The sequence below is a fragment of the Eleutherodactylus coqui genome, chromosome 11 (assembly GCF_035609145.1).
Source record: "Eleutherodactylus coqui strain aEleCoq1 chromosome 11, aEleCoq1.hap1, whole genome shotgun sequence".
Classification (NCBI taxonomy): domain Eukaryota; kingdom Metazoa; phylum Chordata; class Amphibia; order Anura; family Eleutherodactylidae; genus Eleutherodactylus; species Eleutherodactylus coqui.
Genome location: NC_089847.1, coordinates 137,953,260 through 137,965,563, shown reverse-complemented (window position 1 = coordinate 137,965,563; position 12,304 = coordinate 137,953,260). Strand labels below are relative to the sequence as shown.

At 52.1% G+C, this 12,304-nt stretch overlaps 1 protein-coding gene across 4 annotated transcripts in view; it reads left to right on the top strand.

Annotated features, from left to right (window-relative positions):
* Positions 1-12,304, top strand: part of ZNF143 (zinc finger protein 143) — a 50,037-nt gene that overhangs the window by 25,551 nt on the left and 12,182 nt on the right. For all 4 annotated transcript variants that reach the window (XM_066583650.1, XM_066583649.1, XM_066583647.1 and 1 more), the window contains exons 10-12: positions 4,490-4,615; positions 7,353-7,532; positions 10,507-10,734. In XM_066583650.1, coding sequence (XP_066439747.1) covers positions 4,490-4,615; positions 7,353-7,532; positions 10,507-10,734 — 534 coding nt within the window. The remainder of the gene's footprint in view (positions 1-4,489; positions 4,616-7,352; positions 7,533-10,506; positions 10,735-12,304) is intronic.

Here is a 12,304-nt window from a genome sequence, read left to right as displayed (position 1 = left end):
AGGTTTCCAAATGAAGGACACTCCGGTACTGTGTATCTTGTCTCCATGACAAGAATGGGTGGGGACGTCCACAGTGACAGGTAACGTCTTGTTACCACCCATGTAACGCCCCTCAGCTTCCAACTTGTTAGGCGCTGTTGTGGTGGCTGCGGCCGCTGCAAGCTTCCACGCTGCCCCGTCTGCTAACACCTCCGCTCCATGCCCACCCCACTGCCACAGGCGACATTGTCCTCCCCCCTGCTGTACCACCGCTCACCGCAGTGGATGTGGTCATACCGCCGCACTCTGCAGCTTCAGGGGATGCGACCGCTGAGGGCTACTCCGCTACCCTGTGTGTGTCTCTCGGCAGCGGCATGCGCCCCTGCTGCCTTATGGGGCTGAACGGGGCTAGCAGTGGCCACAGGAGATTACACGTGGACCTTACGTGCCAGAAGGATGATAGCAGATAGAGAGAGGAGGCCAATCAGCAGCTGTGGGTGTAAACTATACCTCCCCCAGGACAATCCCACATCTCCACCCATTCTTGTGGTGGAGACAAGATACAACAGTCCCAGACGCTCCCTCTTTGACATCATTGGTTCTCTGCCATGTAATTGCTCCTTTAGGTAGCAGGGAGGCAGGAGATGTCACCGGGGATCATTGTGAGAAGTCCCCGGGCCTGTGATCGCCAGTATCCAATGGATACTGGCGATCACGGAAAAGTTTTTTTTAAAAAGTTAGTTTCAGCCTCCCTTATGGATCGGATCCATTGGGACAGCTGAAAATACTCACCCCCATCCTCTGTGATGTCTCGTGGCAATCTGGACCTGCCACGGGCTTCCGCGCATGCGCCTCTGTGGCGCGCATGATCAGAAAGTCGGAGAGCCTGGCAAATTTAAAATCAGCCTGCACCCCGCTGTCAAAGATAGCCGAGGGAGATGTGAACGAGGACCGCTGTATGTGATTCCCGGTCACATGATCAATGTTATCCATCAGATAACAGTGATCATGGAAAGTTTAAAAAAAGTAAAAATAAAAATTTTAAGCTTCTTCTACCCTTACAGATCGTATCCGTGAGGGGAGATGAAATTACATAACTAAGGTCCCCGGATTTGTCCCACAATGGGATCTTTATCCGCGGGCCTTACCCCGGCTTCGGCGCATGCGCCTGTCAGCATAATGGCAGACGCATTCGCAAAAGTCGAGGATTGCCCAGGAAATTTAAAATCTCCCTGTTCCTGGCTACCGAAGGCAGCCGAAAGTCTGGAGGTGTCACGGGGGGCCGGAGTGAATGGACCCTGGTCATGTGATCGCCGTTATCAATGGATAATGGCGATCATGTAAAGGTTAAAAAGAAAGTTGAAGTTTCATCTCCCCCAGCGATGCGATTGGTGAGAGGAGATGAAACTTTTTACCGGAGGCCTCCGTATTTGAACCCCGATGCGATCCTCCTCTATGGACCTTCCTGGGCTTCTGCGCATGCGCCCGCCGGCAAGATGCCAGACACATGCGCAGGAGCTGGGGAGCCGAGGAAATATAAAATCTCATTGCTCCCGATGACCAAACATCACCGAGGACCTGGAGCAGTGAGCGGTGGCCTCGCTGAGCGGTCCCCGGTCACATGATAAAAAGGTAGTGATCTACCATTAGGCCGGTCACACACGAACGGATAGGAATTACGGATTCCACATGCGTCTGATCCATGGTAATACACGGAACAATCAAATGTACTGGATTACACAACTCCGCTCACATTGCCGGGTCGGAATTATGTAATCCACTCGCAGAAAACAGAACGCAGCATGTTGTATTTTATCGCGGATACCTTAACATTGAGCCCGTTGTGCTCTGCGGTCGTGGATACACCCGCAGCCCATACGTAACTACATTGTGTACGAGCTGCAGATAGCCGCATCATTGATAAGCAACGGCGCGGGAAATATAAACAAAAAAAGGCGTAATTGTGCATGACCGCCTGTGTGAGTAGGCAGTTATTTGCACAACATTATGCGGCCGTACATAGGGCCACGGCCGGGCTCACAGCTGGGATTCGCTGCGGGCCTCCGCAAGTGGATCCCACATCCGGCCGTGTGAGCCCGGCGTTATTCAGACCGCTACCTGTAATACGCAATTTACAAGAAGCCCCGGGAACGCTCGGCTTCATGCAGCTCCAGGAGCAGCTTGTTGAGCGTCTTCTGAGTGAGACCGCCGCACCTCAGGGAGCTTACGAAGGCTCACAGAGCGCCACTTTACACCCCATCCCCGCCGCTGAGGTCAGGAAATACCGCCCAAAAAAGCATGAGAGGAGGGATACCCAGTTTTATTGCCCCATGTGCCCATCCCAACCAGCCCCTGGTGTTACCTCTTTTTGCGGACCACACAGTTTGCATTATTACTTTCATCTAAGATTTGGGGAAAGCCAAAAAGGGTGCAGAGGGGGGGGGGGGGGGGATTATTTTTAAGGAGTCAATTTTTTTTCCGCACAAGTGGGCAATGTGTCCTGTAAGCAGATTAGGACCAAATGGGTATATTTCTGAACATGGGACAAACAGAGCTATCCATTTTTGGTGAAAGTCTTTATTCTTGCGTGTGCTGGACAAAAAAGACTTAAAAAAATGACAATTGCCAAAAAAATAAAAATCGTAATTTTTTTCCTTCTGCTTTGTTTAGATTAATTCAAAAACTGTGGGGTCAGAATGCGCAGTACCCCCCTAGATGAATTCGTTTAGGGGTCTAGTTTTAAAAATGGGGTCACTTGTGGGGGTTCTCCATTGTTTTGGCCGCTCTAGGGCTCTACAAGTGGGCGATGGGGCCTAAATGCCTTCAAGCTAAATGTCTGTTCTGAAAGCCACCGGCTGCGCCTTTTGGTTTGGGCCCCGTTGTGTATACAGACATACGATTAGGGCCACAATAGGTGTGTCTCTGAACTCAGGACAGACAGCGGTATCCTCTGTGGGGTGTAAATCCTTATTTTCATGTCCACTATAGAAAAGAAAACTGCCTTTAAAATGACGTATTTTCAAAAATATGAAATTACATTTTTTTCTCCTCTAAATTGCATTAATTCCTGAAAAAAAAACTGTGGGGTAAAAATACTCCGGACCCCTCAGTGAGTATATTAAGCATCTGACCAGACTGTTGGGGGGTGTTGGGACCAGTGGATGGGGGCACACAAGGTGACCGGGCTCAGGACGCCCCCTACAGACCACCAGTAGAGAGGAGTGTCTGACCAGACTGTTAGGAGGTGTTGGGACCAGTGGATGAGGCACACAAGGTGACCGGGCTCAGGATGCCCCCTACAGACCACCAGTAGAGAGGAGCGTCTGACCAGACTGTTAGGAGGTGTTGGGACCAGTGGATGGAGGCACACAGGGTGACCGGGCTCAGGACGCCCCCTACAGACCACCAGTAGAGAGGAGCATCTGACCAGACTGTTGGGGGGTGTTGGGACCAGTGGATGTGTGAGGGCACACAAGGTGACCGGGCTCAGGGCGCCCCCTATAGACCACCAGTAGAGAGGAGCGTCTGACCAGACTGTTAGGAGGTGTTGGGACCAGTGGATGGGGGCACACAAGGTGACCGGGCTCAGGACGCCCCCTACAGACCACCAGTAGAGAGGAGCGTCTGACCAGACTGTTAGGAGGTGTTGGGACCAGTGGATGGGCGCACACAGGGTGACCGGGCTCAGGACGCCCCCTACAGACCACCAGTAGAGAGGAGCATCTGACCAGACTGTTGGGGGGTGTTGGGACCAGTGGATGTGTGAGGGCACACAAGGTGACCGGGCTCAGGGCGCCCCCTATAGACCACCAGTAGAGAGGAGCGTCTGACCAGACTGTTAGGAGGTGTTGGGACCAGTGGATGGGGGCACACAAGGTGACCGGGCTCAGGACGCCCCCTACAGACCACCAGTGGAGGAGCATCTGACTAGACTGTTAGGAGGTGTTGGGACCAGTGGATGTGTGAGGGCACACAAGGTGACCGGGCTCAGGACGCCCCCTACAGACCACCAGTGGAGGAGCATCTGACTAGACTGTTAGGAGGTGTTGGGACAGTGGATGAGGGCACACAAGGTGACCGGGCTCAGGACGCCCCCTACAGACCACCAGTGGAGGAGCATCTGACTAGACTGTTAGGAGGTGTTGGGACCAGTGGATGTGTGAGGGCACACAAGGTGACCGGGCTCAGGACGCCCCCTACAGACCACCAGTGGAGGAGCATCTGACTAGACTGTTAGGAGGTGTTGGGACCAGTGGATGGGGGCACACAAGGTGACCGGGCTCAGGACCCCCGACAGACCACCAGTAGAGAGAAGTGTCTGATTGGGGGGGGGGGGGGCAAATTGGTTTTGACAGTGTATATATATTTTACACCGAAAGAGAACAGCAGAGAAGTGTAATGTCTTGTAACCGGTTCCTTATAAAGAAACTGACAGCACTGTAAAGCATGATGTAACTCTGGATGGGATCAATCACATTTGGGGATTGTAGCCTCTGATCTCTTTCTGCAGGTTACGGGTTAAAAAGCCACGTACGGACGCACACGGGGGAGAAGCCTTACAGGTGCACGGAGGAAAACTGCACCAAATCCTTCAAGACGTCAGGAGACCTACAGAAACACATCCGAACCCACACAGGTAAGAGCCGCAGCGCCCAGGAGATGAAAACAGTCCGCACCTCCAGAGCTGACAATTTGTTACTGTGTATCAGTCTGGAATCCAAGCTGTTACACTGGATACAATTGTACCAAACCAATGCTGTGGCTGCTCCATCCCTGCAGCTAAATACCCAGTATTAGCCTGAAGGGAAACAGTAATGTTGTCATTCACTGACAGCAAGCAAGTGATTGAAAAGCGAAGTATCTAAAAAAAATTTGCAGGATGTTTCGTTATACTGGGAAGTTCCTGCTATCTCACAATGGGGTCAAAAAATAGAGGTTCTTTTAACCCCTTCCCACCCCAGGGCTTATATTTACACCCTGCTTGAGAAGGGGTTACCGCAAATAGGTGCACACCTGAGAAGCTGAGCCCACATCATCGGTAGCAAGAGCCGTCTGAGACTGCCAGCCTCCCACGGCAACAACAGGATCGGTGACTACACTGATCCCTGCTGTTAACCCCTTACATGCCGCAAACAATGTTGATTGCAGCATGTAAAAGTATCACAGATAGAGAGCGCTCGTTCTGTGACATCATCGGCTCTCCGTCATGTAATTGCCACGGACTAATGGGTTGCCTTAGCAACCAGACACTAGTTAATGACATCCAGGTCTGCCATGGCCTCTGATCACTATGAGAAGCGATTATGCATGGTATCACAGGTTCAAGTCCCCTGTGGAGAGCTAAAAATGTAAAATAAATAAATAAATAAAAAGGCATGTAAAAAAAAAAGTTTTTGTGCACTTTATCCACTTGCTAAAAAAAGGTTGTCTTCGTCGCATTCAGAGCGATCTTTTTAATCTGCCAAGCAAATGCTATTAAAAAAAGGCAACCCCCCCCCCCCCCGAGCCAAGATGCTTTTCTTTTTCATTTTGCCTCCCCAAAAAAGTGATCTAAAAAGCCGTATGTGCCCTAAAATGGTACCAATAAACACTACAGCTCGCCATGTAAGACAACAAGCCCTCTAACCGCCATGTGGACGGAAAAATAACAAGTGGAGATGAAAATCCCCCCCAAATCATTTGGTCTTTAGGGCCAAAATAGCCGTGTCACTAAGGGGTTAACCACCCTGGGGGGTGCAGGACTGTGGTGGGAATGGTTAGTTTCTTGGATAGAACAGAATGTCCTGACCCGGAGCAGCGCTCCCCTTTCTCTCGTGGCGCGGCCGGCCGCCGCTGCTGCTGTTCCACTTATGTAATTTCTGCCGTTTATTTTGATTTAAATGCCTGTGCCTCGCGCCGCTCGCCGGCCGCACTGTTTAGAATGGGAGCTTCCTGTCTCCACGGCAACAGCTGGTTACATAACGTTCTGTAACAGACAGCCGTAGCGACTTGGCAGGGAGTGCAGTCTGTGGGCGGGGAGCTGGCGGAGAACATCGTGTCCTAGAGCTGCCCGGCCTCACAGCAGAGAACATCGTGTTCCCGCAGACCCACGGGAAGCCAAAAAGAGCAAGAAGTGTCTCGCAGGTTTTAAAAAAGGTGCCAAACAATCTGATTGGCTGAGCGCGGTTACCATTACATGTCGTAGACGGCTCCATGCTGATTCATGAAAGTAAACGTCCTTTCAGCTGGGATTAACGGGATGGGATAGATTCTGGATTATCACTTTATCTGGACGGCTGGAGATCATAATAAAAGTATTTAAACTAACATGCCAGAAGTCACGGGACAGGAACTAATATTGTGTAGGCGAAGTGCAGCAACTCCAACGTGGCATCTACAAGTGGACGGAAGACGTCTGGAGGGATGTTGAGCCGTCTGGAGTATCTGTAGGGGCAGGATCTCGGGGGTGAATGGTCCTCTGCACCACACCCCATAAATGCTGGTTCGGGCTCATGTTGGGGGATCATGCCAGCCGCACCATTCATAGGAACTCTCCGAAATACCCCTCCTAGCAGTTCTAGACCTCTTGGGCCTGCCGGCACGGAGCATTATACTGCTGGAATATCCCATCATTGTGGGGGACATGAAGTCCATGAAGGGCTGCAAACGGTCACCAAGCAGTGAAACATAGTAGACGCTGGTCAATGACGTGGCAGACTGGTGGACCCATACCATGCCATGAGACCACCGACCCACCATCAGCCTGCACAGTGCCTGGCAGACCACTGGGGTCCGTGGCTTATGGGGTCTGCACCACACGCGAGCCCTCCCATCAGCAGCGGGTACCGTGACTCATCAGACCACGCCACATGTTCCCATCAAGGTGGAGGAGCGGGTAGAGCGGTCAGGGTGGAGGAACAAGTAGAGGATCAGGGTGGAGGAATAGGTAGAGGAGCGGGTTGGAGGAATAGGTACAGGAGCGGGTTGGAGGAACGGGTGGTGGAGTGGTTAGAGGATCAGGTGGAGTGTCAGGTTTGGAGGAGCAGGTAGGGGATTCGGGTGGAGGAGCAGGTCTAGGGGCAGGTTGTAGGAGCGGGCGGAGGGTCAGGGTGGAGGAGCGGGTCTAGGGGCAGGTTGTAGGAGAGGGCGGAGGGTCAGGGTGGAGAAGCGGGTATACTAGCAGCTTCCTGTGTGATCCAGCTGGTTGTACATCTGCAGAGTATCCTCGGTGATGGGGCGGATGCTGGGGGTTTATCACACCGTCGTCTCATGTCTCTTCTTTTGCTGTGATTTTCCCACAATTCTGATAAAACCGCGGAGTGTGAATAAGCCGTAAGGTTTGTCTTGTTGCCCTTTGGCTCTCTATTAAGTCATCTCTCGTAATTTGCCCGCAGGAGAAAGGCCATTCAAGTGTCCGTTTGAAGGCTGCGGAAGGTCGTTCACCACATCAAACATCCGGAAAGTTCACATCCGTACTCACACAGGGGAGCGGCCGTATTACTGCTCAGAGTCCGGCTGCGGCAGAGCATTCGCCAGCGCCACCAATTATAAAAACCACGTCCGGATACACACAGGTACCACCCCCTGCGCTGCTGCTTAGGTGGCTGTCCTGTATGTGATTGTGCTGGCGACGGTGAGCGATGAGCAACTGCCTAATCCACAAACACTCGGACTTAGTAGCTGTAATGAGGGCGGAGAGTCCGCTGCTGGAGAAGATCAGACAGATAGATATCGGTATGCTCCATCCTGTCTGAGAGGGGCTCCCGCATCTCTCTTCATTATAAACACATGCGCACTTGGTTTTGCACCTGTATATGGGGGGATCAAACAGGAAAACATGCTTGGTATTAGTCGCTCTTATAACGCTCCAGTACTGATATAATCTGCAGAAACATATATGTGATATCAGCTGCTCCTCTTATAACGCTCCAGTACTGATATAATCTGCAGAAACATATATGTGATATCAGCTGCTCCTCTTATAACGCTCCAGTACTGATATAACCCCCAGACATCATATATGTGATATCAGCTGCTCCTCTTATAATGCTCCAGTACTGATATAACCCCCAGAGACATCACATATGTGATATCAGTCCCTCCTCTTATAACGCTCCAGTACTGATATAACCTCCAGAGACATCACATATGTGATATCAGCCCCTCCTCTTATAACGCTCCAGTACTGATATAACCTCCAGAGACATCATATATGTGATATCAGCTGCTCCTCTTATAATGCTCCAGTACTGATATAACCCCCAGACATCATATATGTGATATCAGCCCCTCCTCTTATAACGCTCCAGTACTGATATAACCTCCAGAGACATCATATATGTGATATCAGCTGCCCCTCTTATAACACTTCAGTACTGATATAACCCCCAGACATCATATATGTGATATCAGCTGCTCCTCTTATAATGCTCCAGTACTGATATAACCCCCAGACATCATATATGTGATATCAGCCCCTCCTCTTATAACGCTCCAGTACTGATATAACCCCCAGACATCATATATGTGATATCAGCTGCTCCTCTTATAACGCTCCAGTACTGATATCACATATATGATGTCTCTGGAGGTTATATCAGTACTGGAGCGTTATAAGAGGAGCAGCTGATATCACATATATGATGTCTGGGGGTTATATCAGCCGCCCCTCTTATGACACTTCAGTACTGATATAACCCCCAGAGACATCATATATGTGATATCAGCTGCTCCTCTTATAATGCTCCAGTACTGATATAACCCCCAGAGACATCATATATGTGATATCCGCTCGCCCCACCACCTGCGCTAGCGACCCTTTTCCCTCACACCTCCTCCGTTCCTTCTCCCCAGTGGTCATCTCCCATCTCACCACTATATTCAACCTCTCTCTGACCCCCTACATTGTATCCCTCATCCACAGCACAGTGCTGCCCTACATTGTACCTCTCATCCACAGCACCGCGCCACCCTACATTGTATCCCTCATCCACAGCACAGCGCTGCCCTACATTGTATCCCTCATCCACAGCACAGCGCTGCCTTACATTGTATCCCGCATCCACAGCGCCGCCCTATATTGTATCCCTCATCCACAGCACCGCACCGCCCTACATTGTATCCCTCATCCACAGCGCAGCGCCGCAGTACATTGTATCCCTCATCCACAAAGCCCTCCACAGCGCAGCGCCCTTCTATATTGCCTCCCTCATCTCAATCCATCACCCAGCCCGGGCTCTCCGCTCTGCTGACGAAACCAGACTGCGCACCCCTCTAACTTGAACTTCTCATTTCCGCCTTCAAGACTTCTCCAGAGCAGCACCTGTCCTCTGGAACGCGCTACCAAAGGCTACCTGGGCAATCCAGGACTCGCAAAACTTCAGGCGTGCTCTACAAACGCACCTCTTCAGGGAGGCATACTGTATCCCCTAAACAAACCCCTCTGTACTCCGCCTGATAACATGCTCCCTGACCTACTGACTGCAATCCCTGCTAGCCGTTATAAACTGCTCCTGCAGTCATACCGATTCTGCCGTCACACGGCTAAATGTGTGACCATTGTCTGTGTATAGCATCCCTCACTCTCCAGCCCACCATCCCGGGCACATCTCCACCCTGCCATACCGTGCACATCTCCACCCTGCCATACCGTGCACATCTCCACCCTGCCATACCGTGCACATCTCCAGCCCACCATACCGTGCACATCTCCACCCTGCCATACCGTGCACATCTCCACGCCGCGCACGTCTCCACGCCGCGCACGTCTCCACCCCGCCACGCCGCGCACGTCTCCACCCCGCCACGCCACGCACGTCTCCACCCCGCCACGCCACGCACGTCTCCACCCCGCCACGCACGTCTCCACCCCGCCACGCCACGCACGTCTCCACCCCGCCACGCCACGCACGTCTCCACCCCGCCACGCACGTCTCCAGCCCGCCACGCCGCGCACGTCTCCAGCCCGCCACGCCGCGCACGTCTCCAGCCCGCCACGCCGCGCACGTCTCCAGCCCGCCACGCCGCGCACGTCTCCAGCCCGCCACGCCGCGCACGTCTCCACCCCGCCACGCCGCGCACGTCTCCACCCCGCCACGCCGCGCACGTCTCCAGCCCGCCACGCCGCGCACGTCTCCAGCCCGCCACGCCGCGCACGTCTCCACCTCGCCACGCCGCGCACATCTCCACCTCGCCATACCCTGCCCATCTCCACCTCTCCATACCATGTACATCTCCACCCCGCCATACCTTGCACATCTCCTGCTCTTTACCTCCTGTATCCCCCCATTACTTGTAGTATGTAAGCTCGTTGGAGCAGGACCCGCACCCCTATTGTTTCCATCAGCTGATTACTATGTAACCGTGGTTTGTACTTTTGTCTCTCTGTATCCCCCTGTCTATGTAAGCGCTGCGGAATATGTTGGCGCTATACAAATACAGATGATGATTATTATCATATATGTGATATCTTATAACGTTACTGTGCTGTAATAAGACGTGACTGATCTGAGCCGCTCTTATAATGTTTGATCTTGTCTCTACGGCCAGGAGAGAAGCCATACGTGTGCACGGTGCCGGGATGTGATAAACGTTTCACGGAATACTCCAGCTTGTACAAACACCACGTGGTTCACACCCACTCCAAGCCGTACAACTGCAACCACTGCGGCAAAACCTACAAGCAGATCTCCACGCTCGCCATGCACAAGAGGACGGCGCACAATGACACGGAGCCCATCGAGGAGGACCAGGAAGGCTTCTACCTACCACAGCCACGTAAGTGTCCACACAGTATACCTCATCGCCCCTCCCCCAGCTCTTGGACACCTGACAACCAGCAAGGGTGCACAGATGCCCGGCAGCTCGTCGCAGCAACGATCGCTCCTGTGCTTGTACTCAGGAACAAGCTTCACTGACTGGAGGCGGGGCCGGGGATCGTTCTGGCCCGCCTCCACTCATAGTAAGCGGGCGGACGTTTATAAGTTGTCGTGTTGTTGCTAGTTGCTGCGCTCATCGTTCAGATTCTCGCTGCATTGCAGAAACTCCGAACAATAACGCTGGGGAGCAAATTCTTCAAAAAGTTTCACAGCAGAAAGTAATTGATGTTTCTGTAAAAGTAAAACCTGCTGATCCCACCGGTAAAGCTGAGTAACAGCCGCACGTCTCAGGGTCAAGTCGTTTAACCCCTTAGTCACCAAGCGCCGTGTATTTTTGTTTTATGATATGGATTCTTTAGTCTGACCTCTGACCTGTAAACACAGTTCATTAGTGACAGCTTGCTGGTGGATGATCCGCAGTGTTTATACCACGTGGAGACATGCCCTATATGTCACATAAACCTACCCTTATAGGGTCCAGTCAGCATGTGGTGTGTAGCAGTGATCATGCAGTAGTTGCCCAATCACTTTGGTTATTCTTTTTACTAAGCAGGTTAATAACGAGCCGACTGGATTAATTGTATCGGCAGATTTCCAAAAAATACACAACAGCGGTGATTGGCTGACATTAATCCCCATAACTGGAAAACCTTACGTGGCAGAAAAAACGGACCTCATATGTGAATTCAGCGCTAAAGTTACTATAAGACGCCGGCCGCTTATCTGTGACTACAGTTGTGTTGCGCAGTGTAATTAATAATCGTTCCCCATAAAAGCGCCCGCAGCGAAGCTCGTCAGACGGGTGATTGGGCACAAAGTCAACTAGAAAATCGCCAACTCTTCCTTCTCTGGTGGCGAAGTTTCTGAGCCCCTGAGATGACATCATCAGCGTGCTGCCGCCCCCCTCCTCGCCTCACAGCTGGCGGTTGATTTGTCATTGATACCTGGATCAGCGTGAAGTGTCGGTTTATGTAGAACAAAGCTTTGGCGCACGCGGCGGGTCTGTTTACCTGGGACACCTGTGAGCTTCGTGGTTTGGACCGGTGCCAGGCCACAACTTCTCACCTTCACAAAGGAGTGTAGCGAGACCCAAGTGGCGTCCGTTGAATCGCCAGCCTGGTGAGCCTGGCACAGGACCAGCAGTGACAAGTGGGTAGGGGGCGCCTCATTCTTTCCGTTCAGAACCGCTGATCTGGAACAGCTGCCGGCCTCGCAGTCCTCAGTCGCTTCCATTGTTTGTGCTGCAACAGCCAAAACGTACAACGGCTTAAATAGAGGCGTAAAACCGGCGCCAACGAGGAGCTCAACTCCGATGACTCAGTAATGATGTCCTGTTACTCCTCTGCGTGATGATTCAGTATGAACTGCGCAGTGATCAGCGGCGCTTTCTAGGAATTCAGTTGTGGAATATAGAGGACCTCCGGCTGTTGTAGAACTACAACTCTCAGCGTGCAGCTTTAGGAGTTAGA